Source organism: Anas acuta, chromosome 12 (genome assembly GCF_963932015.1).
Source record: "Anas acuta chromosome 12, bAnaAcu1.1, whole genome shotgun sequence".
Classification (NCBI taxonomy): domain Eukaryota; kingdom Metazoa; phylum Chordata; class Aves; order Anseriformes; family Anatidae; genus Anas; species Anas acuta.
Genome location: NC_088990.1, coordinates 14,807,744 through 14,835,705, shown reverse-complemented (window position 1 = coordinate 14,835,705; position 27,962 = coordinate 14,807,744). Strand labels below are relative to the sequence as shown.

General features: G+C 36.2%; 1 protein-coding gene across 6 annotated transcripts in view; it reads left to right on the top strand.

Moving 5' to 3' along the window:
• TLN2 (talin 2) overlaps positions 1-27,962 on the top strand; it is a 172,316-nt gene that overhangs the window by 63,700 nt on the left and 80,654 nt on the right. For all 6 annotated transcript variants that reach the window (XM_068695657.1, XM_068695656.1, XM_068695659.1 and 3 more), the window contains 11 exons: positions 6,844-7,014; positions 9,829-9,926; positions 10,189-10,318; positions 11,629-11,781; positions 12,683-12,825; positions 13,940-14,067; positions 18,468-18,531; positions 20,729-20,833; positions 23,072-23,227; positions 24,108-24,209; positions 27,547-27,623. In XM_068695657.1, the coding sequence (XP_068551758.1) occupies positions 6,879-7,014; positions 9,829-9,926; positions 10,189-10,318; positions 11,629-11,781; positions 12,683-12,825; positions 13,940-14,067; positions 18,468-18,531; positions 20,729-20,833; positions 23,072-23,227; positions 24,108-24,209; positions 27,547-27,623 (1,292 nt within the window). In that variant the 5' untranslated portion in view covers positions 6,844-6,878. The remainder of the gene's footprint in view (positions 1-6,843; positions 7,015-9,828; positions 9,927-10,188; positions 10,319-11,628; positions 11,782-12,682; positions 12,826-13,939; positions 14,068-18,467; positions 18,532-20,728; positions 20,834-23,071; positions 23,228-24,107; positions 24,210-27,546; positions 27,624-27,962) is intronic.

The following is a 27,962-nucleotide window of genomic DNA, read 5'->3' as shown; positions in this document are numbered from 1 at the left end:
AATGGAGCACTATAGAGAGGGTGGACTTCTTTGGGAAGTGTGGCCTTTTACAGGATAAGCACATAAGGTGGCAACAGCGACTGACTGGTTTAACTGGTGCCACTGTGAGTTTATAGTAAAACATGTTTTGTTGATCTTAATGCCTACGCAGTTGCTTGCCTGCCATGTAGTGCCATCGTTACTGATTGTGAAAGATGACACTTCAGTTTGCATTCATAATTTGGGAAATAAGAAATGTAACTAGAAGGACAACTGAGTTTGTGTTTTTGATTACCTTTTGCTTAGGAAGGTTTTAGCAGGCAGCAGTCCACTGAAGAAGTGCTTGGTATGTTGCAGGAAAATTAGATGTTCAACTGTTGTGACCAGTAGAAAATACAGTGTGTGCTGTATTGCCGGTGCCGTGTGCCAGCAGTAGGGTGGTGCGTACTGAGATGAATAGAGAACTTCTGACCCACTGGGTTGTCTTACTAAGTTAGTCTAGTATGAAAATACACAGCTTTGCCTTATGCCATCATGTATACATGTAGGCTTTTAGACTTTGATACTCCCATAATCTAGATTTGTATTTTCTCAAGCCTAAATGAACAAGTTAAGGAACATCTCTGGGGAGACAGACCTCTGCTAAATCATAGCAGAGCATTGATTTTCACCAATAGAACTGGTGGTGGCAACTTTGACATGTCAAATATGGACTATGTCCGTAATCAGTGTTATCTGTTCCATGTTTGCCTGGTTTAAAAATGCAGATGTTTTGGCTTGTTTTACTTCAAGCATTCTATTGGCAAGGATGTGAAATGGAAGCAAAGTCATGTTCATTTCATCATAGCATTAAGCTGAGATAGTTTTAAAAAAACAAAGTCTGCGTTCTCTGTTTGCTTAGCAATGTAGCTCAAAATATATAGACCATGTCCTTGCCTCATCAGCAGTCAGACACCCCAAGAATTGGAGTAGGAATGGTAGAAATTAAGCCAGGTAAGTATGTGAATGCTCAAGGAGATCGGTGTTAGCTAAATAATCACCCCTGTGCCTCTCATAAACTATGCTTCTGCTGTTTTGTTATATGCTTTTAGCTTGATGATAGTTAATTCTTGCTTGAATTACAGGATGCAAACTCCTGTTCTTGTTAATATTCAGAAGCACAGCCTTTTATCTTGGGTTATACATCTCTTGAGAGTCCTTGTAAAATGCTTCTTGAGATAATTATGCTTCCCCCTCTATCTCTTTGCACAGCAGCTGATGAGGTAGTTTTCATGTCAGTGCCCCCTTCCCAGTCTAGCAGAGCTGGACTCTGTTACCATTTAGCTTCTCAGGGAATGTGCTGTGAAATTTCTGTATTGGCCATGTGACACCAGGAGGGCAAGCAATTTTAAATGAATTGCCAGTGGAAGTAAAAGGTGAGTATGCTTTGACACTCAGCTTTCTTGTTGTCACTTTGGAGACATTTCTCAAGGAATGTTAACAAGTATTTGCTTGACTTACTATCTTATGACTTGTCCATTGTTAACCTTGTACTTTTCTGGTTTATTTTGTACCAAACAAGTAAATCAATAGAAAAGCATTTTACAAACTTATTTCAGGGAAAATAGAAATGTTCAGATCTGCAGATACTTATATTTTTTTCAGTATAGATAATGTATTTGATCAAACTTTCACTGAAAAAAAATTTGACATGAAGGGATGTTTATTATGTGCACTCATGCATATGTGTGTATATATATATAATACAAATATATTTTTCCCTAGGGAATTTCAGAGAAAATCTTCTAATGGGGAAAAAAAAAAGATTACTTGTTAACTGAGCATGTATCTGCATCTAAACCCAGACCTCTTGCAGCTTAACAGTACCAGCATCCTAGTTCTAGCTGTTGTTGTGTGAATGCATGTCTATGCAGGGGGCTTTGAGGAAGGATAAAATAGTATCTGCTGAAAGTTGAAGTAAGGCTTTGCAAACGGAAGTACAGTGTCTGCTGCAAGTTTTATCCTCCCAGGTTAGTGACTGCAAGCTATGGCGACATGCTGGTCTCTTGGTGACCCAAATGGGACAGTGATCAGCCCTTCACCACATGGTGTTCCTCTTCCTCTCCTGAAGATCACTACTGTCTTGGATGATTTGGCATGTCATTTATATAATCACTCCATAACCCAGTTCTGTCAAAACTAAGGAGAAGATTCTCTTCAAAACATGATGGCCAACACAGGGAAAAAAAAGTGTCAGAACTGAGTGAACATAATTGTGCAGACAATTGTTGGCAGCTATGAGGGAGGCTGTTAATGTCTGCAGCTGGAAGGTAGCTGGCTATTGTAGTGGTTACACCAGTGCTGGACTGTGGCCGGAATGGCAGGCATCCCCACAGCATGATGTTACTTCACTCCAAAGAAACTTAATATTGTCTCATTCTTAGCTCATACTTTTCCGTATTTCATTGTCTTTTCTAATATGTTGGAAATATTTTCTCTGATTGTTATGATCTATCCAAGGTGTCTTTGTGGGTGCATAGGCACTTGCTCATCATTATTTAACCACTGGTTATACTCTTGTTTTGTTGGGATTTCGCAGAACATCGGTACATACCTGTCAGTACTGGGTTCTCAGTGATGATTCTCTTGTTTTAAGTCCTTTGAGCTGCTGCTTTCTTTCCCTTGCTGTCTGGACTGTAACTTATTTCAATCTCCAGCCTTGCAAGCACGGATCAGTTACAGTCTAATTTAGAAATTGCCTACTGCAGTGCTTACGGGGCATTAGATTTAGTACGAGGTGAAACATTGCTTCCAAAATCCTTTTGATTTCCAGGAATCCTTTGATTTTTCATCACCTGCTCCAGAGAGTAAGTGATATTGGGGAGGAGAAACAAAGTGTCTGGTAGTTGCACAGAAAAATATTTGAATGTGGTGTGAGTCAGTGTATAGAAGCTGAAGGGAACATGGAAGGATTTTTTCCATTGTTTTTCTCTGTGGTGTCAGCCTTTTTCTTAACCACGTTCATTTTTCTTTTGAGGAAAAACAGCTCTCTTATTTTGGCTGTTACCCAGGAGATGGAAACTGCCTGTCCCAGTTACTGCTGAAAGCCAGGTGGGAAGGTTCATCTTGAGGCTAATCTGAAGTAGACACATGAATACCCACTTCGGATTTTTGAGAACACAGTGCTGAAGGAAGCTGATAACTCATGGGCTCTTTTAATAAGCTATTTTCTGAACAAAGTATATTTTGGCACCTCTGAAAACAGGAGCATTGAGTTCAAGGGAGATTAGACTATTGCATATTTAGGTCCTTCCTTCTTTAAGGAGTAGTATCTGAACCTAGAGGGAAAAAAAAAAAACAAGAAGGCATTGGGAGGACATCGTAACAGGTTCATAACTTGTAAAATTGTAGTAAAGACTACAGGGATTAATTTACCATGTCTGTGTGTGTAAAGCAGGGGGAAAAAAAGGTTCTTTTGCAGCATGGAAGACCTAGGTTGAAAATTTGCAAGGTGAGGTGGTGGTAAAATATAAAAACTAATAAAACAAACAAACAACTAAATGAGTGGTTCCTTGTGGATGTTGTGGACTTAATTTCAATAGAGCTTTGTAAGAACAGATAAAATAAGCACCTGCCTGGGACACCATAGGGATGCACCATTTTTCAGTAAAAGGGTCTAAACTAGACTGCCTCTGCAGGTTCCTTTGGACACATGCTTTTATGGTGGTTCTCCAATGCACAATCACAAAGTGAAAATATTATCAAGCTAGGAAACAATGTAATGCATTTAGAAGGGGCTTTTTGGTGTAAATATGAAATGATGGGTCATTACCTTGTTTTTAAACTTATCAAGTATGTGATGAGATCATACTGGTGAAGCTGTTTCCAAGTTCTGACTTACTCTGTTCTGTATCTTACTGGTGAGATCCTGCCCAAAAGCTGTGTTTTGCTAATTCTATACTAACCTAACAAAAGAAGTAGTACAAACTGCAAAATCACACCATGTATAGCAGAATATCTTTCATTATAGATATTTACCTTTCCCATTAAAGTTTCATAGTCTAGCTTCACCATTTGGCTTTTCTCTGTCCCCTTTTCTCCATTCATAGAAGGAGATCAGGCACTGCACTGAATTTAAATGCTTCCTCATAGTGTGCCCTTTTAAAAATCCATTTTTGAATGATCCATATGAAAGGGTTAATTACACTTTTAAAACTTATCTGTTGGAACTAACTGTGTCTATTTTCATGCCATTACTTTGTAACCCTTCACCTTAAAGGAAAATTTTGTTTTCTGACATGATATAAAGATTCAGAATTATGAAGCATAATAATACGTCATCATACACAAGGCCCCACTGACTACTGTCAGTGCTGATAATAAAGGATTTGTATGTATGTCAGGAAACTTTCAACCTAAGTGCTAATTTATGACTATTAAGTCCTTGGTCTAGTATTTATTACCAGGAAACAATGAATCATTTCATTAGACATGGTGATGTTTCACTTCTTTAACCTTAAAAGAAGGTGGCTAGGTGGATCTTGGAGAAGGTGTTGCCATGTGTCTTTGCAACTCTATTAGCTATAATGTTAGTGTACAGATCGGTTGATTGTATATGTTAGCAGAGGAGAGGAGACATCTTTCCATGTTTCTACTCTCTTTTTTTTTTTTTAAAGATGATTGTTGAATCCATTTATATTTTTAATGAATATTTCCCTTCAACCAAAGGCATTCATACCCAAAGCTAGACTGTATCTTGTTCATGGAAAAGTTGAAAAATCCAGGAAAAGGTCAACATCCACGTTACCTTCTAATGGACAAGACAGCTCAAGTTTTAAGATGATACTTGTGGGTCCCTTCCAAATCGGGATATTTTATTTAATGTGAGCGGCTTGCAAACCTCACCTTTGGCTTCAATAAAAAAGCAAAGAGGAGAGGAAAGCTTTTTTCTGGAAAACATTTTCCAGTACTTGTATTCACTGGTGTCACTTTCTCTCTTAATCTTTTTAAGAGGAGTGGCGACTGGGAGAGAGTGAGAGTCCTAAGGGCTGCATTTAATGTCCCTGCCCTAACACATTCTCCAGACAGAGGAGGGAGCAGGAACTGTGGCTCACCGTACTGCACCAGAATCAACAGCCAGGTTTTAGAGGTGGACTGTGAGTTAGGGTTGCTTTCTGAGCAACTTGCTCAGGCTGCTTTTCAAGCTGATATGTCTTTTTTCCATCTGTTAGTGTGCCACTTGTTTTAACGGTGCACGTACATACACATGAACATGTAATTCTCCCAGGGAACCTTCTGAATGGTGAAAACTGCTCCAACCTGTGTTTTTTCCAGATAATTTTGTTTTGGTGATGCTTTGGTGTAAATTTATCGATGTTTCCTATACATTTTTCCTCTCACTGACTTCTTTTCCATTGTCAGTCTGAAAATCTGGCACTGTGTAGCATTTTATACTGGTGGTAATAAGTGGTTCTGGAAGTAATAATAATAATAATAATAATGAAGTAGAATGATTTAGCTTATTGAGAGGCAGCTGGGTGGGTTGCCCCACTAACGTGGGAATGTGACATTTTAGAGCTAGAGTTACTCCTAAATGGTATCAGTAGAGAGATGATTTGTCTGTGCCTTGGAGAAGGGTGCAGTCATGGAGCTCAGTACTTTGGTGTTGTGTTTTCTTAACACTCTTGAAATATAAATGGTGGTTCCTTCCTATTGCTTTAAGTGAGTTTGCCAAATTGAGTATTTGAGCTGTAAAAAGATGCACAACTGGCCTTTAAATTTTTATCTAGTGGAATGTGTCGTCAAATTATCAGCAGCAGCTAATTTGAGTCCTTAGAATCTCACACCCTCCTATTTAAAAACATGCACATGCATTTATGCAGAAAGCATTTTAAGATTTTGTTGATTCTGCATTTATGCAGAAAGGGTTTTAGTTCTGAAGAATTTTTGAAGATCCCTATGGAAAGTCCAGTGATGGAGGTGTGATTTGGAATGTGAGGAAAGACACTTGAGACAAACCCCAGACAATTTACAAAATGAAACAAAAATCATTTGTATCTTCCTGTTTTTGTAGACAATAGCTGTCATATTCAACGACCTTTCTGAAACAGAACTGGAATGAAAAATAACTTGTTCTTGGAGCTCTGGGTCGCACATAACAGGATAGAAAAAAATCTAGTGGATTTATGCAGTCTTGAAAAGAACACACAGTATTGCATACTTCAGAATCTGTGTTGTTTAATGTATTTTTTCTAAGCAGTTTATTACCAGCCAATCTAAATGTTCTAACAAAAGGTGCTGGTGAGAGTCATGTTCATTGTTAGGGGGACCAGTTAATTTCATCTGAAAATATGTAGCCTTTGTCTTTGGAAAGCAACCTACTCCTTCCTGCACCCACTGATTCCCATGTGTCAGGATCTAAAAAGGAGGAGGAAAAAATAACCATTTTGATTTGAGTTTTGCATATTGAAAATTTGACCTCTAATTTGTATTTGTTATCAAATCTGCCATATTGAAGAGTGAAAAATGGATTTAATGGAAATTATGCAGTTGCTTTTCTGTTACTACTAAATACTTACTATTGGTGATATACCGAGTGAATGTATTGTTTTCTTATGCAGCATTTTGTCATATCTCAGACAAAATATTAATCTTTAGTAATGTGTACGCACCTCTTCTGAAAATGAATTTTCAGTATGCCAAGAATAATATGTGTTTGGGTACAGTTTCTAGCTTGAGGATGCTAGTGGGACTGTACATGTATAGGCAGCTATTGAAAATGTATCATTCTTTTAAAGTCATTCAATTTTTTTTCTATGAACAGTTGGAGCATATGAAAGAGTTAAGTGGAAAATTCTGAGCACTTTCTTATCACTGCTTTTTCAGACAATTCAGTAGAAACTTGCAAGATTTTGAACACCATGGTAGCACTTTCCTTGAAGATCTGTGTCCGCCAATGCAATGTAGTGAAGACGATGCAGTTTGAACCATCCACTGCAGTGTATGATGCCTGCAGAGTTATTCGTGAACGAGTTCCAGAGGCTCAAATGGGACAAGGTGAGTTTCTTTATTTATCCTTAGTCAATTCACTGGCTGAATTGAAAATAAACAGACCCATACTGTTTTTACTGTCTGTTGTGTTCCTTCATTTATCTTTATGGTTGTAGGGTTTGTATTTTAATTTAAAGAAGACTCTGGAGTAAAAGACACAGAGTTGAAACAGAATTTTAAGTGGCTGAAGTTAGCTGAATTCTTTCTTCTTGTGGTGAGACAGATTTTTTCCTACAATGGGAACATTTTTTGGTGAAACTTTCACTTTCTATGTAAATTGCTTGTTTGGCTGAAGGATCGCTTCCCCTTTGTGCGCACATTCACCAGCCTTCTTGAATCTTGCTCTGTTCTCTGAAAGGCCAAGTTATTGGAGAACAGATTTTGTGGTATCATCTTAAAGGAAAGCTTGTGGTTACGCTTTCTAGGAAGGTCTGGGTAAACTTTTTTGGTGCCTCACCAAAGAAAGGGACAATGTGGATTACCAAAGAAGGTTGGACATCTCCAAAATGCAGAAAAGGAAATGCTTTAAACTGTTTAAGTTTAAAAACAAACAACAAGAACACAAAAACCAAACAAACAAACGAAAAACACACCATATTCAGAATGGTGTTACTCATTAATCAAATCTTTCTGAACATATTGAGCAAATTAGATGTGAAAACACTGAAATATTTGTTCACTCAGGCAGAAAATCTGTTTTAAATTTAGTCAAAGTTGTTCAAAAATCCAGATTCTTCAGAATCATTTGGTTCTCTGCTGTGTATAATGCCACTAGAATGTAATTGTTAGAACGGTTTGAGTTTTTTGCACAGCTTTCCAGTATTAGAGGTCTTCTGAAAACCTTGTCTAAATGTTAAAATAAAATAAAATAAAATCCAGTCATGTATGATAATTGGTATTATTTAGTAATGCTTCTCCTTTGCAGAAGCCCTTAGGAAGTCTAGTTACAGAGCTTCTATTTTTCAGATACAACCTGTGCGTTTCTGATATACTGATATCCTAATGCAGTTATTTTGAACAGCTGTTGTATTCAGTGAAGTCAAGTACTAAATAGCCCTGAATATCATAAACCTCAGAAAAGCCTGGGAACTCTCTTGATTTATTTATATTTTTTTTTGCGATGGCAGTGCAATTACAAACTTTAAACATCTTTCTGAAGTTGCAATGCATAACAATATATACGTGTGTGTGTGTATATATATATATATATATATACACCTATATATATATAAAACAACATATCCTTTCCCCTTCTTTGTGGCTGTTAAAACATTTGTTTGCCTGTTCGTTAGGAAAACTCATACTGGTATAGTACAGAGTGATCTAACCAGTTCCTGCACAATAGAAAACATTGTCTTGTAGTTCTACTATCAACTATGTAAGTTTCACTTCTCCAACAAGCTTACATGCTGGGACAGATGCGACTGTGATACTCATGCGCAAGCTGCACAGCTACTGCTATTTCATTACTAGGGTGCGCTCCCCAGAAGTGAAAAGTAGAGCAGTCAACGCTTCCTTGGTAATTCTGCTCTCAGTGCAAAGTCCCTTTGTGTGCAAATGTCACAAGCTATTTATAGGCACAGATTCTAAAATTTCATTTAATTGATTCTGTACTGAATTTGTGTCCATAAACATCTCTGTTTGGATCACTTGCCTTTTCAGTGGAGCTTTTAATTATGGTCTGTAGGAGAAGTTGTTCTTACTCAGTTTCTTGGAAGGGTTTTTCCTTTAGAAGTTGGTATCTTTCAGCTATGTTTTTATATCTTTGCATAAGTAACACTGTGTTTAATGTAAATGTTGTTGAATAAATGTGAATTGTATCTTTAAAATACACTTAAAAATGAAACACTGTCCCAAAGTTGTAGCTATATTTACTTGACGTTCTAATCAGAGGGTGTGATCACATGGCTGGAAATTAAGAGGTATGCTGTCCCTTCATGGGGCTGTTGTAACAGACTGTGTGCACACAGGTGACTAGCTTTTATGGAAATAAGCATTAGCTTCAACTTTAGGACAAGAGTTAGAGCAGGCTCAACCGAAGAACAGTAGCTTTTTCTGTTTGTGATAGTGGATTTGTCTAAGAATGTGCTGTGTATCAATTCTTCATGCTTTAGTAGTCTTTCAGTTGACAGTCATGGTATTCATTTTGTGTACCTGGAGTCTAGGCTTTGAAGCTTAAGCCTGAATTTGTTCTTCCATGGCCACGAGAGTTCTACCATTTACTTGTGTTTGTGAAAGAATCAATTGGTTTGTGCTTAGCCTTCAATATCTGCAGATTTTTTTTCCTGAGATTGTTATCACAAATATGATTCTGAAAACCTCTTTTTCACTTGATAAACCTGAAACATCTACCAAAAAAAGATTTGTATGTTCAGCACAGGCTAAGTACGTTAAGGATTGAAAACAATGTTTTGAAATAGAGCTACTGCTTGAAATGGTATACTATGATTAAATCCAAACTGCTTGTATTTTTGGATCTCTAGGGATATAGGTCTTTAAGCAGGACCTATGAGCATTTTAAAAAGGTCTTATTTGTAATAAGTTCTCTCTAATATAATATAGATGATCCGTAATGGATGTAATATGTGCATATTTAGTGAAGCTTTTGTTCAAGTCTTCTGTAATGCCTGATATACCCTGCTATCTGCTGCTAAATTAAATATTACTCTGAAGCACAGCAAAAAATAAAGGCATACTAGTTCATTAAGAATGGGGGGTAAACATAATGGAGGCTTTACCATGAACCTGAATAATCTTGAATAAAATGGTGATTGGATGAGGTTTTATATTTTTCAATGAACTGTCTTTTCTGTTACACAGCCTCTGACTACGGATTGTTCTTGTCAGATGAAGATCCTCGTAAAGGTATATGGTTGGAGGCTGGAAGAACGCTGGATTATTACATGTTGAGAAATGGGGTATGGTACAAATCTGTTGCTTTGTTCATCAACATGTTTTCAGAAAGCTTGTTTCCCAAGTAGCAAGAACAATATTTAGCGTTTGGAGCGGTAGGAGAAATTTAAGTCTTTTCTTGAAAGTGATCCATTTCAAACACACATACATGTCTTTAAAAAAAAAAAGACGGGAGGGGGGAGCATCTTGCTTCAGGAATCTACCCTATAGAATTGCTTTTGTGGTGGTTTCCCTAAATGTTTCGAAACTATATTGTTTACTTCATAGGATATATTGGAGTACAAAAAGAAACAGAGACCTCAGAAAATACGTATGTTGGATGGTTCAGTGAAAACAGTCATGGTGGATGATTCTAAAACAGTTGGTGAATTGCTGGTTACCATTTGCAGCAGGATAGGTAAGATTTTGGGACCTACATATTCAAGAATATTTATTTGCTTATTCCCATATTGACATCTTGAAATTTAGGATGCCATGTGTGTTATTGGATAGAAGTTGACACATGTTGACAAATGTTGAAATTATGTTATCAGTTAACGTTGATCAAACATTTGTTTCAAAGCTATTGTCCATGCTTTCTTGTGAAAGTCAGTAGAGAATTAGCTATATCCTTTAACTTCAGTATTTAACATTTGAAGGCACAGGTATCTGACAATACTGTTTTAACTTCTTCATTGTGTGTTATTTCTACAAGCTTTCCTGCTAGGTGGTAGAAAAATAGAACTAAATTTTTGCTAAATATTAATGACATAGAAGTTGCTGACCTTGAAATACACCTAAACTTACATTTCTATGTTATGATTTAGGTTTAGTTACAATATCATGTTACTTCTGTAACTACATATGGAAACCATCCAGAGCAGCTGGCCTAAAATGTATCATTTTGGTTATAGTCTGTTTTTATATTTATCTAAATAAAGACATTTTAGGAAACTAACTCAAATTTACCTATAAGCAGGCATTCAACATGGATTACTTTAAATTATCTTAATCTCTTGCTTCATTCTCATTTAGAATTAATGATCTTAATTTGACTGAGATAGATTTAGATTAATTCACTTTCAAGGTAGATTAAAATGTGTGTTTTAATTGTGTGAGTGTTTCTATGCTGGATTCCAATGTTCTGAAATTAATTTGCTCTAAAAATTAATTGGACTAATTTTCATGAATGCGGTCATATATGCAAGCATTTATTTAATTTGCTTTCTTGTATAACATAAATATGCTGTGGAGGAAGATGATGAGAGAAATGAGAACAGCATAGCATATATACTAAATGCTGTGAACTCATTTTTTTTTTCAATTCAGTTTCATGGAAAATTCATGGGAAGAGTTGAGTTCTGGAACTCTACTCATGTGTTTTTTATTCCTCAGCCTTCTGTGCCACATTTCTTCTGCACATTGTGGACAAGCTAAAATCACCCACTTCTCAGGAAACAATTGTAGGCATCCGCGAAGGGAAATGCACCTCCAAATATGATATATTTGAAGAATAATGCCAAACATTAGAGAAACATCTTCAATGCAGAACTTGTAGATTATTCTTGGGATCCCCTTCCCCATGCTTTGGTTTGCATTTCATCTGGAATATCTTCATTATACTTGTAACGAACCATTGGTGTTTTAATACATGGAAAAAAAAATTATCTGTGTCTTAAATTTATTATTTTTTTTTATTACAAACACTGGATTTATTTCTAATTCCAGGAATAACCAATTATGAGGAATATTCCTTAATCCAGGAGAGCATTGAAGAAAAGAAAGAAGAGAGTACAGGAACACTTAAGAAAGATAGGACATTGTTGCGTGATGAAAGAAAAATGGAAAAATTGAAGGCAAAGCTTCATACTGATGATGATTGTGAGTAGTGAATTCCAGGATGATTCTTTCACTACTACCTTTCTGCAGAACAGGGCAAGAAAATCATACAGGACTGCATTTTTAGCTTCTTCAGTATGACTCACTTGTTCCCTACCTGTATTGTATATGTTCATATATGGTGTCATCTACTACTGTGCATTTTTGAGTTTAGTTAAATAGACAAATTGTTGCCTCTAGCTATGAGAGAGAGTATGTCTTTTTGAAGTGTTTTTATTGCTTTTTTTTTTTTTTTTTTGTGGTGGAGTTATAACTTAGAGTGGGAAGGGAAGATTGTTTCCATAATGACCCTTTTAATCCCTTCATTCAAGTTGGATATTTAACTACTGATGCCTACTGAAAGCCATCCAAAGTTATGTCTAGTTTTGTCTTTGAAGTGTAAATGGAGTGTGCCAAAGAACTAAGACAATATTTGATCCGTTCTATATGCAAACTGATGAAAATTACTTTGTTTTAACATTAGGGGACTAACATGAACTTTTACTGGAAGGAAGATGTTTTAAAATGTATTAAGGGATAAAAAGTGAGCAAAGCAATTGGTTTTGGTGGTGGTGTTTTGGTAATCTTTCAAGTAATACTGCAATGCAGCTTTGAAGGTCTGAATCTAGTATTGAAATACTACTTTTGCTGTAGTTGCTGCTTCAATGGTATTTGTGGTGTTTTATACCACGGGGTAAATTCCTGTTTTTCAGCAGTGCTGTTCCGTTACTGAATTCTCATTTGTAGCAACCATCAGCACTGACTAGAAACATAAATAAAAGGAACTTTTTTTGCTAGGTGTCCCCCTCCAATGGCAAGGCCAGTTATCATATGATGTTCTCAACAGCTATTAACACTGGCAACACTGCAGATTAAACACTTTGTCTATCTGGTTCTGTTGCAGTAAATTGGCTAGATCATAGCCGAACATTTAGAGAACAAGGAGTTGATGAAAATGAAACGTTACTGTTGAGACGAAAGTTCTTCTATTCAGACCAGAATGTAGATTCAAGAGATCCTGTTCAACTGAATTTGCTTTATGTTCAGGTACAGTATGTGAACCTGGAGTACCAGTTCTAGCTTGCCTGAGGAAACCTGTGTAGGTTAATTAGAAGAAAAATATTACAAAAACAAGTGCTAAATAACTAACTTATTTGTTGCTCAGGTATTCTGATCTTCTAAACTCCTTGTTCTGAATGTGGACCATATCATTTAACACAGTGGGAGCCCACCCAGGCAGGTTCCCCAAATTGTTAGAGATGCTTATATCTTAGGAAGCTTGAGTTTTTCTGTTGAAGATAGTTTCTAACTGTAGTCTCCAGTGTAGCTGGCTGTAATTCAGTTTGAAATCATTAGGGTTGATTTTGTTACTTGAAAAAAAATCCATTGAATGTTTAATGGGATGCTCAGTTGTTATACTTGAAGCTGATTCAAGTAGGATTGCTCTAAATTGCATTTTAAAGCTCTGAGGCAAATTATAAAATGGTTTTAAGATGATTATAAGATGGTATTGGTTGTGGGATTGCACTAAATTTTCAGGAGTTTTAAAAGATTATCACGCTGTGCTATTCTCATGTCCATTAGATACTTCTTCCAGGTTACTGTTGCAACAGCATGCACTGATACTATTTTATTTTCTGTATGGATAGACGAGTCTTCCCATGCCAGAACTATAAAATCCATCATCTTCTATGACTTCAAAATGTAAACAAAAAGAAAGAAAATGCTGTTTGCCTTCACCTCTTCCTATTTCTGTAACAATAATTTGTTTTTTACTTGCAAGTTAGATCATTTTCCCTGATATTACAAGGTGGCAAGATAAGAGTTATGTTGGGTGTGAATGCGTACACTTGTGTCTGTGTACATGTTTATAAGTTGTATTTTATATATGTGTGCCACAGGAAATATATATCAAATTGTCTTTTTGATGACAGTTGTTACAATCATGGTTTTAGCATGTCTCTGTAGATACTCACCAGAGAAGAATCTATCCCTTTGTTTATTTTATTAGTCATAGACACATCCACAATGGAATAATGAAGACATTCAGACAGAGAAGTGTGTTGCTGGATTCTTGGCCTGTGTTTTAGTTTTTGATGAATTTCAGAGATGGAGTAATTCTTTTGGATGTCCCTGATATGTCTTTGCTTACTTCTTACAGGCTCGTGATGACATTCTGAATGGCTCCCATCCTGTCTCCTTTGACAAGGCTTGTGAGTTTGGAGGCTTTCAAGCACAGATCCAGTTTGGACCTCATGTAGAACACAAGCACAAACCTGGATTTTTAGAGTAAATACTTACGTTAACTTATAAATTCAAGTGACCTAAAGTGTAACTATTGTTAGGTTTTCATAGCTTAAAAGCATGTTAGTACTCCAGTTAGTGGTAGCCAGATCTTGTGTGTTTTCTGCAACCAGGAGCCTTGCTGCATAAATCAGTAATTTCAGCTGCTGTGAAGGGGACATTTGGCAGTGACTTATTGGGCAACACAGGGTGCCAGCTTCCCACAGCATGCCAGTTAGGTATGCAGCTGGATTTTCCAACCACATGGTAATGTTGTCCATGGAAGCCCTTTCTGCTTTCTCTGGAAGTCAAGGTTCGTGTTACCCAATAGTCTCCTCTTCTTTAATGTATCCATCCTTATGTCATATGCATTCTTGATTAGACTGAGTGTACTGGAAGTTTTGTTATGCCTGCGTTACTGAATTAGGGAGAACTGGAGTTTTGTTCTTGCTCAGATGTCATCTTCTGCCTGCATTTAGTAATGCCATTTGTGAAGTAAGTATATGTTAATATATATCACACGTTTGATTTGTTATGAAAGCACATGAATGGAAAGATACTTAGTCATTTTACTGAAGTTAATACTGCTGTGTGTAGATATTCATTTTTCCTAACTCTTTTAATTATGTTAATTAATTGTGTGGTTTCACCCTCTCATGGCATTGTATGAATGGAGATCTAGTATTGTGCTCTTTGGATACAAAGTCCTGGCCTGGAGACCCATCCTTTAACCTTGATTGTCATGCTTTACTTTCCTGTTGTCAGATGGGTAAACTTAGTTTGGCTGACTTTTAGAGGTTCCATTTCTCTACGAATTTTGATTGTTTGGCCTGCAGTGGAACAGGGATGACAGGCATTATTTAGGCATTCTTCTTGATCTTCTAAATTTTAAGTCATTTTTTACAATCCTCTATCATAACTGTATTTTATGTTCAACAAGAACTTCTGGTTGGATGACATTTCTGCTTTATACAGAACGCTGGCTAGTTGGAAGTCCATAACAGAATAAAATGTTAACACAAAGTGCAGTATCTTTATATGCTAATGTGAGTGAAAAGTGTAAATAACCAAACTGCATGTTAGAAGAGAGAACATTACTCCAGTGGGAATAATCTAGAACTGGAATTTCAAATTTTAAAACCTTGGCTTTCCTTTTTTTTTTCTTTTTTTTTTTTTCTTTTTTTCCTGCAGTGTGTTTTTTCTACCTAATGTATAATTTTAATTTAAATGGGTTTTGACTGTATGAGGATTGAGCCTTGCAGGCCACCAAGTCTAGTCTCTTGCTGTCCAGGTGTATAACTAGTTTCATGAAATTAAGCATTTCTGATTTACAAGTAATTCTTGTTGCCTTTTTGTTCTCTGTGGAGAAACTTACTTGAGAACCATAAGGTCCTAGTCACTGTCTTTTGTTTTAAAGTATAGATGCTTATGATTTAGCTTTACATATGTTTGGCTGTACTAAGCCTTCATGACAGTCTTTTTGTGAAATCTCACGCTTCTGTGTTGAGTCTAATCAAGCCAAGCTCTCCTATTTTGTTATGAGCAATATATAAAAATAGTATAGATGAATGCTGACTGAAGAGTGCATCTCCTGTCATTTCAGGAAACACTTCTTGTTGTTGAAGTGTTTATTCATTCGCTGCTGGGCCCTGAACATGCCTACAGGTTCCCTTAATGGAAGTCTCTGCTCGTATAGAAAACAGCATGTAGCAGGATAGTACTAGCATATTTCAGTATTATTTTAAAGCAACTTGGCTTACTTTGCTATGTCTGCAGTATGCAGTGTGCAGAGCTACTTTTTATCCTTTTTTTGCCTTTGATAAGTCATTCTTGGCACGGGTGATGATTACTGCCTGTGTCTTGTTAACCCTTTGATATTGACTGTTGGAATTTCCCTAGAGCTCATGCCAAAGTAAATCGTGAAAACTACCTAATTGCAAATAGCCCTTCCTCATGCAGTTGAAGTTCTGCTTTGCATCCAGAGGCACCCTGTGTTTAAATTTGATGAGAGATTATCTATTAAAGAAATCTTATGATTTGTATGTAGGTAAGAAAGGAACAGCTAAAACTTGCTAGCATCTGCCATTTATTTCTAAGCATGCTTGGTGACCACTAAGTTCACTTCTACAATATAGCCTATTTTACTGTCTAAAACTTCTGCAAGAAGGTCCAATATACCTTTATGCTAATGAAAAACAATATGCTGGCACTTGGTATAATTGTTTTTGAAGAATTGTAGAAGTAACTCTAATTAGATGAAGTTAAATATACACGGCTTGCTATTAGATGTTTATTAATCGAGTTCATTGTACATTGTAACAATGTGTAATTAAAGATTTTAAAGAAGGCTAAATGAATAATATATTTCATGTGGTTTTGTGAACTCGTTACACAAACTGTTAAATAAAGTAAGGCCATGGTTTGTTGCAACATAAATAAAGAAAATATTATGGGCAGCATCAAAATAATTTGTCTGCAGCTAGTATTTCAACTTTTCAGTTGAGGTGATTGCTTCTCTATTGATCGAAAAATGGAAGATCATACAAGGAAAAACTTCATATCTAACTGCCAGCTGCACGTACAAGTGTGCCAATGGGCACTTGGCAGACGTAACTTTTTCCCAAGAAGCTCCAAATAATGTTTATTCAGCTATCGCTTCTTAGTTAGCTAACAAGATAAGTAGACATGCTTAAAAATCTGATGTTCTTGATAGCTGGTCGGCATAAGAATAGTTGAGAAAATCAACTTAGCTAATAAAAGATGAGAACTGAAAGTGCATGATTATCCCTTCTCTGTATAAATCCATTGCTAGAATGAGAGTGCATTCAACTCGGTTATTTTTGTTTTTCTTAGAAGTGAATGTAACCAAACTGGTTTGAACGTATGAAATTCTGTGTTAAAAGCACTGTTCAGTTTTTGTTTTGCTTTTTATTTTTAGAATAGATGTACTAGCTTTTTAGGATAATAAGTTGTATTCAGACCTTATCTATAGAGTTCATTTTGTAGAAGAGATTTAATTAAGATGTAATCAGTTGAGACACAACTACTGAAACAGTGGAAGGCAGATTAGCAAGCGCAGTTGCTCTTACTTGGATTGAAATTGCTAGAGCTTTATGGCAATAGCAATGAAAATTCTAACTACTAGAGAGTGTTTTTGAGGAGAGCACAAAGTCATCACAGTCTTGAAGTTCTTCTCGTTGTTGTCTGCAGTGGCAGGCTTCCTTTAAAGGGAGTTGGGGGGGGAGGAATGATGGGAAAATTTTTTTGCCAATCTTTTTTAGGAAATCTGGCTAGATGTCCTTCTCAAAATCTGCAGCTTTTCATGATGTTAGTTGTTTCTGTGTTAATAGTGGGCTTGTATACTTAATAGACCAAAATGAGAATAAAATCCTCAAGTCCTACTGGATTCTTAGAAACCTCTTTTTTATTATTTTATTTTTTTTTATCTGTGGAAGTGCTGTTTTTTTATGTTGAACTTTGGTTAGAAACCCAAAAATTCTCTTGAAGGGCAGAATTTTCTTCAGACTTAAGGTGAACTGCTGAATATATGGCATAATTTCATCAGAGTTCAGTGTTGCAGATAGGAAGATAAAATCCAGAAAAGAACTGCAATTTTTTAATGCACGATGCTAACAAGTCTTCAAGTTGGGTTGATGTTTGGCTGAGATAAAAGTCTAATTTAATTGCAAAGAAAAGGAGGTACATACAGCTAGACAGTCTTGTGAGGTGTTCAAGGATTCTTTCTGACTGAACTTACCAGGGAGGCTGAACTTGTTTTGTTTACTTTATATTCTGAAACCGTAGTATTTGAGTACTGCAAAAAATAAATAAAATAAGGCTAGTTATTTGTGACCTTGTTTTTGAGATAATGGCTGGTATTGTGTCCACTTAATGGCTTTGCAGGTTTTCAATAAAATACTTGTTTTAACATGTCTTGGAACATGCAGAGGAAGAACTGTGTCCCACAGGTCAGTAAATCAAAGTGCTTAAGGAAAGTAATAGTAGTGTCTGGACTCAGACACCTAAGTGGCCTAAGCTTTGGTTTCCAAGATTATAGCAAGTGTATGTGGATTAAATGTGAACTCCTTTGAGCTGCTAATAGATATTATAATGCAGCTAGATAATAATAGACATTATATAGATGAACAATAGAAAGTGTCCAAACTTTGTTTACTTGTGACTTTTCTAAACATGAAGAGGGTGTTATGTCAGGACATAGCTGAAGTAGTTTTTATTATTATGCCAATTATCCTCTTGACCTTACCCTACTTAGTGATTGTAGAGAGATTTTTTGCCCACTTTGGAAATGTTGTGGAACATAATACCAAGAATAAAGTGTGGAAAGTGTCTGTCCTCAAGAAGACACCACTAACCTGTGGTATTCTTCTTTTTTTTTTTTTTTCTAGCCTAAAAGAATTCCTACCTAAAGAATATACCAAACAAAGAGGGGCTGAAAAAAGAATATTTCAGGTAATTGTGAGGCTGAAAAACTTACTGCAGCTTCATTTCTGTTATAACAAAAATGATCTCTCTTTCACAGGTGTATGACCTCTATATATTTGACTTGTATAACTACCAGAAAATCATGTTTGAAGAGTCTGATAGCTTTTCACTTTTCCTTTCCTCCCCTTTTCCTCCCCTTTTTCCCCTGTCTCCCCCCCAGTTCCCTCTCTTGTTCTCCCTCTTGCCCCCCCTTCTTCAGCAGATTTATTGTCCTGATCCTTTTTTATTCACTGACGACTCTTCAGTGTACTTTGTTGAAGGGGACAAAGAAAATATTTAATATTCTTAAGATCATTTTCTCAGTTGCATTGAAATGTAAGGATGTGTGTTTGTGCTAAAATAAAAGCACATTTAGGAAAATCATTAAAACTTCTTCCACATAGCCTGCCGTGCATTCATTATTCAGGCATGAGCTTCAAATAATATGTAGTTCTGCTAGCGAATGCTTGAATTCAGTGGTGTGCCTGAGAATCATGCAGTTGTAAAAGATGTAGAGCAGTTGAGTCTCCAATGTACTGATCCTATTGGAAATGTTCTCCAAGCTGAAGTGGTATAAATGCACTAAATGTCTGTGCTGATTAACATGTGTATTTGGCAATGTAATCTAAACTGAAAAAATCTGAGGTAAACAGCTGAAATAGTACAGTTTCTGGAAAGACATACCAGTGACCTGTGATTTTGAAATCATGTGAAGTCACATCCTTTTCTATGTCTGTTACATTCCTAATGTAGGAATTCTGTAGCTCACTAAATCCTATTCTATCCAGAGCTTGTAATACATCTTATGAAAGAGGATGTGTAACACTTCCCTGTGTATACCTTTAGTTGGTGGCGGTGATATTACACTTCAAGCAAAAAAAGATTGATTCATTTCTCTGTGGGATTCATAGCAAATGATTTGCCTACGTCAAATATGATCTGAGTAGTTTCAGTTCCTGACGTACTTCAGTGCATGGATGAGAAATTAATCACTGAGGGCTCTAGATGATGGGTGATAACACAACAGCAAGGCAGAATATGCAAACTGATGCTTTGAAAAACGTGAATCTTTTCTTTATAAAATTCTTGGGTTTTTGACATGACTTTCTCCAAATATTCCATCTGCAATGACTGGGTTTCTTGCTCTTCAGCGATCCTGACTCTGTTCTGTACTGAATTTGAGTGCTCTAATCAGTCTGTGTTCTTGGGATGCAAAAAGGTTTTTGGAGTTGCACTTGCTTCTCCAAGTGCTCCTCTGTGAAGTGTTGACAAGAGTGAACTGGAGTAGGCAAGTGTTTCCCATGTTACTGGTGCTCCCCCTGCTGCCATCAATTAGCATGAAGGAGGTGGTAACCAGCAATTCAGAGGACAGTGGTGAAGAGATGGGGGGTGCTACAGAAACCCACAAAAAGTATTTCAACAGGAGGACTTCAGGACAGGGTTTTCATCAGAGTAGGAGAGCAGATGCTGAAATGAAGTTTGAATAGGTAATATTTGTAATTCTCATTAGTTACAGGTATAAAAATTTACTAATGAGTAAATTGTTTAAATAATAAAAATGGAGTTTTAATACACCTAGATGCACATTTCAGAATGAACTACTAGAAAAAAATAATTGCTCCTTTCTCACCTATAGAATTCTTGTCAACTTATGACAAAAATGTGGATAAAGGTGCAACTGGATAAATAAATAAACAAACTACAGGAAATCCATTTAAAAGATGACAAATGGTCAATTACAAAGCATGAGGCTTTAGTGAGTCGGAGGTTTAGGGTACAAAGCAGAACTATTCTTCTGCTGGAAAAAATTGTATGCACTGAGAGTTTTAAATTATTTAAACCAAGTAAGTAGACATTGACTGTATGAAACATAATGCTGTCACATAGCAGCAATACCAATAATTTAAAACTGTTTCATAAATGGTTTAAATCTGCTTGACTGAGGCACAAATAAATGGATGATGGTCAAAGAAAAATGTTCCATTTCCACATGTTGCTTATATGTTTTGATAAGGAATTACAGGGAATCATCATACTAACATTTCTATACAGTATTGTTTCAAATGTCTTAATTGGAATGATTATTAACTGAACATTCTTAAACAGAGAACAGCTAACACCCCATTTTGTTAGTTTCCAGAAAGAGTATTGCTTCTGTCTAAGTGATACTGAACTCTCATTACAGGAGCACAAAAACTGTGGTGAGATGACTGAAATAGAAGCCAAAGTGAAATATGTGAAGTTAGCCCGCTCCCTGCGGACCTATGGTGTGTCCTTTTTCCTTGTTAAGGTAATGCAGATCTTGCTGACCATATTGTATGGTTGGTTATGTATTATCATAGGTTTTCCACTAATCAAAGGTCAGAGGTGTTTTTAAGCTTTTTTTTTCTGAAAGCAACATCTGGAGGAAAAACAGTTGAAATGACTACCTAAGAGAGAATTGTGATCTGAGTTTTGATGCTAGTCAGGCTGAATTCCAGAAAGACAGTTTAGTCTTGATTTGACTTCATTAAATTGACACTTCTCTTTTTAAATTTTGATTACCATCGAAGTACTTTCTTCATAAAAATATTCACAAAAAAGCTCTGAAGCTGCTTCTGTTGAAAGTTTAATGATAATATGAATTGCATGCTGAAGCCAGCATCTGACCAAGAACTTCATCAGTTGCATGATTAATTTCTCTTAGTCCTTACAATAAGGCTGTGATCTAAAGGTGTTGAAACAATTTGATACCAAGACACTGATGTTTTGCTGTGAAAACTGGACTGAAGCACTAGTGCCTCAGTATTTAGTTACTACATAATTAAAAGAAGGCTAAATTTTGGCAGAGGTTTTTATTCTTAGTTTGCCACAGTTACAGTTCTGAATTTTGTTTATCAATAGGTTGCCTTCTCCTAAAGTACTTAGTCACTGAGAAATTCTAGTGAAGCAGATAGGTGAAAATAAAAAAAAAAAAAACATGCAGAGCTTAATACTATTCATACAGTAGCCTCTGAAATAATTACCTTTTATTTTTCCTTCTTTTAAGGAAAAATGTTTTATTATCATCTTTAATGAAGAAAGCAGTCTCAGCTCTCTAAAAGAGCTGTTGAGCTAGCATCCTGACTGAGAAAAATGTTTTCAACTTCATCTGGAGCTACATTCATTTTCAGTGTTACAGGCTCATGTCAACTGTACAGAATGTATGTAGCTCATAGGCATCTTGGAATAGTATGAATCATTAAATTAGTGTAATAAAGAATTACAAAAAAGCTTATTGGTTGTCATTACTACATCTGAGTTATGCAGCTTCTAATCCAGTTATTTAGGAATACAAAGCTAAATATTCTGGATTTTTTTTTAAATGTGCTGTGGGCATAAATCCTTAAAATGCAAACAATTGGAATTAGATAAAGCATCATAAGGAATAAACACTTCAACTTCACGTTGTCAGGCTAATATATTAAGTTTCATCTTGGAAACTATACTAATGTTATGGCGTGCCATTTTCAGTAACTAAAATATTAAAACTAACAAGCATGTATGTTTAGAACCACTAATTCAGAGGGATTTGTTAACACAATCTAGGCAGCATGTATGGTAAAAGGTAACCTAGCTATCTTTATATTTTTCATTAAAATCTTGCTTTTTTTGGTCATAACTTAAAGCAAGCAGTAACTGAAACAATTATTTTGTAATTTGTAATGAAACTTGTTTTGAAAGGACAAATCGGTCTGTTTTGAAGCCAATCAAATGGCCAACTATAACTAGGAACTGATTTGTTATGGTGTACATAAATTGAGGGAAGTGGGAGGTGTGGATTCATTTCTATTTAGAATAGTTTACGTAGCAGATTAGTAGTTTGGGCTTGTGCTCTACAACCTTAGATAAATGAAGAGGTGGAATGCCCAACAAATTATGACAGAGCAGTTCACAGCATGCAGACTGACTCTCTCCTTTCCCCTTGATTAGACTGCTCTTGTGGATTGAAAATAACTAAATTTTCAAATCCAGAGTATGGGACAAATTATGGCTGATCTTGCTTAATTTACAGCCCAAGTGAACCCCAACAGTCCTTTCTTTTCTTTCTTTCCCTCTCCAGATATTTTTTTTGAGAAGTGGTGAGTCTGAGTGCAAAAATTGATGGCAACTTTTCAGTCCTTCTGATGCCAATTTCCCGTTCTGCTTCTCTAATATGGTGTTACTTTAAAGGCTTGTCTCTGGAAAGACTGTCATCTTGTGTTTTTCTTTTTTAAAGTTACTTCCAACAATTCTTTCCCTAAAATGCTCCTATTTGCTCGGGGAGGGAGAAAAGGGAGTGTCTTATGAACTGCATAGTAAAAATCATGTAAAGACAATAACTTCATGTTAATGCATTGCTTGAAAATGACTTGATATGACCAGAAAAACTAAGTCTCGAGGCTTAAATTGTCCTCATCTGCATGCTATTTTTGCCCTTTTTCAGTGTATTCCATCATGACTTCTTTTCCCCTTTCTCCTCTGGCATGATGTGCTTTAATGAAAAACAATCTTTCACACCCTGTTACAGGAAAAAATGAAAGGCAAAAACAAGCTGGTTCCTCGCTTGCTGGGGGTCACCAAAGACTCAGTGATGCGTGTGGATGAGAAGACCAAGGAAGTGTTACAAGAATGGCCACTGACAACTGTGAAACGCTGGGCTGCCTCACCTAAAAGCTTTACCCTGGTAATCTTTCTGTACATCTTGAGAAGGAAGGGCAATCCATGTGATGTGGAGAAAGGAAGATGAACTTGCAATCTCAGCATTTTTTTAATACCTCTTCTATCTGAAAATCTCTAGAATTAAGTAGAGCTGCAAAGTCCTAAACTGTTAAATTGGCTTATCTTGGTGTCTATGGTCAGTCTGTATTCTGATATTTTTAGACAGACCATTTTCCCAAAAGCAGTGTTTAAATCCCTTCTGTAACTTAGAACTAGTGCTGTTATGAAAAATACCATTAAAACCTGCTTAATCGATCACTGGGTTCCATTCAAAATGCAAGTTGTGACTTGCAGGATATGAACATAAGCAACGTTATGTTGTCATGAAAACATTTTGATAATTACGGATTTAAAGAACTCTCATGAATATGACGTGTTTTGTTAATTGTTCCATAGGAATCCACTGCAAAAAGAGTATTCTGGATATAAAAAGGTCGTTTAATGTGCTAGAGTAAGAGGCAGTGACTAGCTGCTGATATTCACTTCAATAATATGCATTTAATTTCCACTGACATAGTTGATTATGCTTTAGAATACAATTCTTTAGAATTTTCTCCATTATTTGGTGACTAAGGTTGATGAAGTTAGATTAAATATTTATTGGTCCCCTGGTATTTCAGTTTGTGATTCTTCTGTGAAGCAGACATAAAAAGTACCCTTCCTCTCTCCTTCCTTACTCCCCTATATAGTCTGGTTTTGAATCTTGGAGTAGTTTCAATTATTGTTGGATATAAAAAATACACTTATACAAACAACTTTAAAATGGGAATTAATCCCACATTTGACACTGGTTATTTATCTTTCATTTGCCAAGAGTTAATTTTTTTTTTTTTTTTTACTTTCAGGATTTTGGTGAATATCAGGAAAGCTATTACTCAGTACAGACCACTGAAGGAGAACAGATCTCTCAGTTAATTGCAGGTTACATTGATATCATCCTGAAGAAGGTATAATATTGGGATGACATCTAGTAAAAATGCAGTAAAATGACTATACAGCAGTGCAAAAGCTTGAATGTGTGCAATCTGCAGTTTTTTCCTCTCATGAAGTCAGTATTATCTAGTGTTTTGATGTTATTTAATTTTATCTTTAAGTATCATAAGCTCTTTCAGTTCAACCTCAGCAATTGTTTCCGAAAAATATCGAAGCTGTTATGAAGTCAGTATTATCTAGTGTTTTGATGTTATTTAATTTTATCTTTAAGTATCATAAGCTCTTTCAGTTCAACCTCAGCAATTGTTTCCGAAAAATATCGAAGCTGTTAACTACAGTAGTTAGGCTCAATACAAAATGCTTAGGCTTTGCTTTTCCATCTGGAAGATGAACAGCTGGCTATGAGTGTATATCCATAGAACAGACAAAAGTTGTCTTGTCAACTGTGGACTTTAAGCTATGGATCAAAATGGTGAGTTAGATGGGAGGAAATGATCACATGGTAGCAGCCTTTAAAACTACATTAAAGACTATATAGTAGTTGTCTTCTGTCTGTTGCATATACTGCATCAAAGCCGAGGTGGTATTTTGGCAAAAGTACAGAAAAAAGTCATTTTTGACATATTGCTTAATAAATACTGTGGTCAGTAAAGCAAAGATTTGTATTTCACTTCTGCAGAGAGAGAGGGAGGAAATTGGTATTTGCGAAGGCACCAGACTATTAGAAACACTTTTTAATGAAATGTTAAGAGAGTAGAGGCTGATAAGCACCTACAGAAAAAAATATTCACAAGTAAATAAACACAACAGCAAAAAGACCTATTTTGCCAACAAATATGAAGTTAAAAGATTTTATTCCAAGCATGTTGTGTACAAAAGCCAAGTGTTTCAAATAGCACTTTTTGCTTCTTGACAAGATTTTACTTGATGCAGTTTGTTTGAATCTCAATAATTTGTTCTAACAGATCTTTACTATTAAAGAAATGACAGAAAGCTAAGCAGCTCAGGAGAATTTTTGGCCTTTGTTCATGCAAACAGTGTGGGATGTAACATCAACAGTTGTGAAATCAGAGATTGAAGGGGATTGCCAGAATTCATCAAAGTACTTGCCTTTTTTTCTGAGGCTGTTGATCTCAGACTTAATGTGTTAAATAAATGACAGGCTTCTATAGATGGTTTAAAACTTGATTCTAGCTCTCAAGCTTCACAATTAGCTTTGCTTTCTAATTCAAAACAAAAGCAGCTTTTCCACCCTGATAGAATAGATGTGCATATTTCCACCCCTTTCCGTTCCTTTGATTTCTTCTTTTGAACTGATTGTGTCAGCAGATTGTAAAATGAATGAAATAGGAACAGGTTAAGCAATAAACACCCATGATGCTTCATGACGCATGTGAAAAGCACACAGTTTCCAATTGTTGAGCTCAACTTTGCTCACTGATGCATGACTCAAAGTATGGGTCATCCCTCTCAGTTGCATAATGTTAATTTTTAATGTGTTTTGGACTATTTTAACTCATTTGCTCTGGTGTAGATTAGGGACACATTTTTTTCCATGCTTAAGTACTATTACAGTATTAAATTAAAAAAGCGCACACCCATGCATAAAAAAAAAAAAAAACGGGAAAAAAAAAAAAACGAAAACACACACACAAACTCTTGTCCTGCAGTCCTGCACCTTTAGTAATAAGTTGTTTGTTGTGGTTTAACCTAGCCGGCAGCTGAACACTACACAGCTGTTTGCTCACCCTTCCCCCTCCCTCTCTGGGATGGGGGAGGGAAAAGGGAAAGTGAAGCCTGTGAGTTGAGATAAAGACAGTTTATTAAGACAGGAAAATGATAATAATAATAACAACAATAATGATGATAATAGTACTACTAATAATATGTGTACAAACAAGTGATGCACAATGCAATTGCTCACCACCCGCTGACCAATGCCCAGCCTCACCCCGAGCAGTCTGGCCCCCCCTCCCCCAGCTAGCCACCCCTATATATTGCTTATCATGACCCCAGATGGTATGGAATACCCCTTTGGCCAGTTTGGGTCAGCTGCTCTGGGTCTGTTCCCTCCCAGCTCTCACTGCACCCTCAGCCTGCCCGTTGGCAGGACAAAACGAGAAGCTGAAATGTCCTTGGCTTGGTATAAGCACTGCTCTGCAACAATTAAAACATCGGGGTGTTATGAGCACTCCTCTCATCCCAAGACAAAACACAGCATTCTACCAGCTACTAGGAAGAAAACCAACTCTGTTCTAACTGAAACCAGGACATTGTTAAACAGTTGACAGGGAATCCTCAACCTGAGTAGCTTTTACTTGTTATTTATTTATTTTTTACTTCACACTAATCTGGAAGTAAGACACAATCTTAACTAGAAATAAGCAGTTTCATTTCATGCTTAAAGTCAAATTATTACAGTAAGAACTTCTGGGGAGAAAGCTGGGGTACATGTATGTATGGACATGCATGAAGAGTTCCTGTTAAATGTCCCTAAGATCATAGTGGTTGTTTCCCTCTTGTTGTCTGCTGAATATTCAAGTCTTGTAACAAGGTGGAAAGCAAACTGCACTTGGTTACTGGAGGCAATGGACTGCTTTTACAAGGCTCTGTTTTTGTAACTGCTTGTTGTTTCCTGTTATTTCTCATATTGGAGTTCCCTTGTGTACATTTGCCTCTTTTATGTCATTATAAAAAAAAAAAAAGTCTCAAAGGCAGATGCCCAGACTGTCCAGATATATGAAATATATGGTAAAATGGCTTTGTACCATGTTAAACACACTCTCTTTCTTATGGATATGTTTCCTAAAGGTAGGTAGCACCTTATAGTGATGTTATAGGATGCTAAAGATGGCTTGTAGCTGTGTTTGAGTTGGCTGAGTTAGTCTGCTGTTTCTGAGTCAGAAGAGCAGGGTTTTTAGTGGTGGACATGTGCCTGTCTGTGCTGTAGTTTGCTGTTGTTGCATATTACTGTCTCCAGAATGTTTTTTTCAGAGAGGTAAAGATAGTAATCTCAGCACTTTATTCATACCCGTTTGTTCAAAAAAGTCTCAAGTTTGCTTTCATTGCCAGTTGTGATAGGCTTTTTTCCTTTATGCACTGAATATTCCAAGGCATAGAACTTGGTCTGTTAGATGCTGAAGAGCAACAACTCCTCTTCCACAGCTGAGATTATATTGTTACATTCTACCAACCCCATCCCCCCCCAAAAAAATAAAAAAAAAAAGTATCCATGGCGTTGAGTACTGGACAAGTCTTTTTTTTGACTAGATTTCTGATAAATGGCAAGAAAATGCTGGAAAGCAAAAAGCAATATATAGAACTTTGTTTGTTTGTTTGTTTTTTCTCTAGAAACAAAGTAAAGATAGATTTGGTCTTGAAGGCGATGAGGAATCAACGATGTTGGAAGAATCTGTTTCACCAAAGAAGTGAGTGGAAATGCTTTTTATTTAACAGTAATCTTCTAGCTATGGTAGTTTTTTCATCCCTCGTAGTATAGTTATTATTGTATATATAGTAATAATTATAAAAAGTATAGTTATTACTTTTTAAAAATGATTTTCTACAGGGTAGTTTAACAGAAGGAAGCACTATCTCAAGAGACAATTCTGTGGACTTCCAGCTTCATCCTAGGATTGCAGAGCAGGCTTTTCTGTCTTAAGAACGCTGGTAAGGGCAACCAGCAGTAGTAGCAATTTGTAGTAACTTGACTCGTTAACAATGGAGTTCAGGCTGTAAGTCAGTAAGATTGGAAAAAAAAAAAAAAA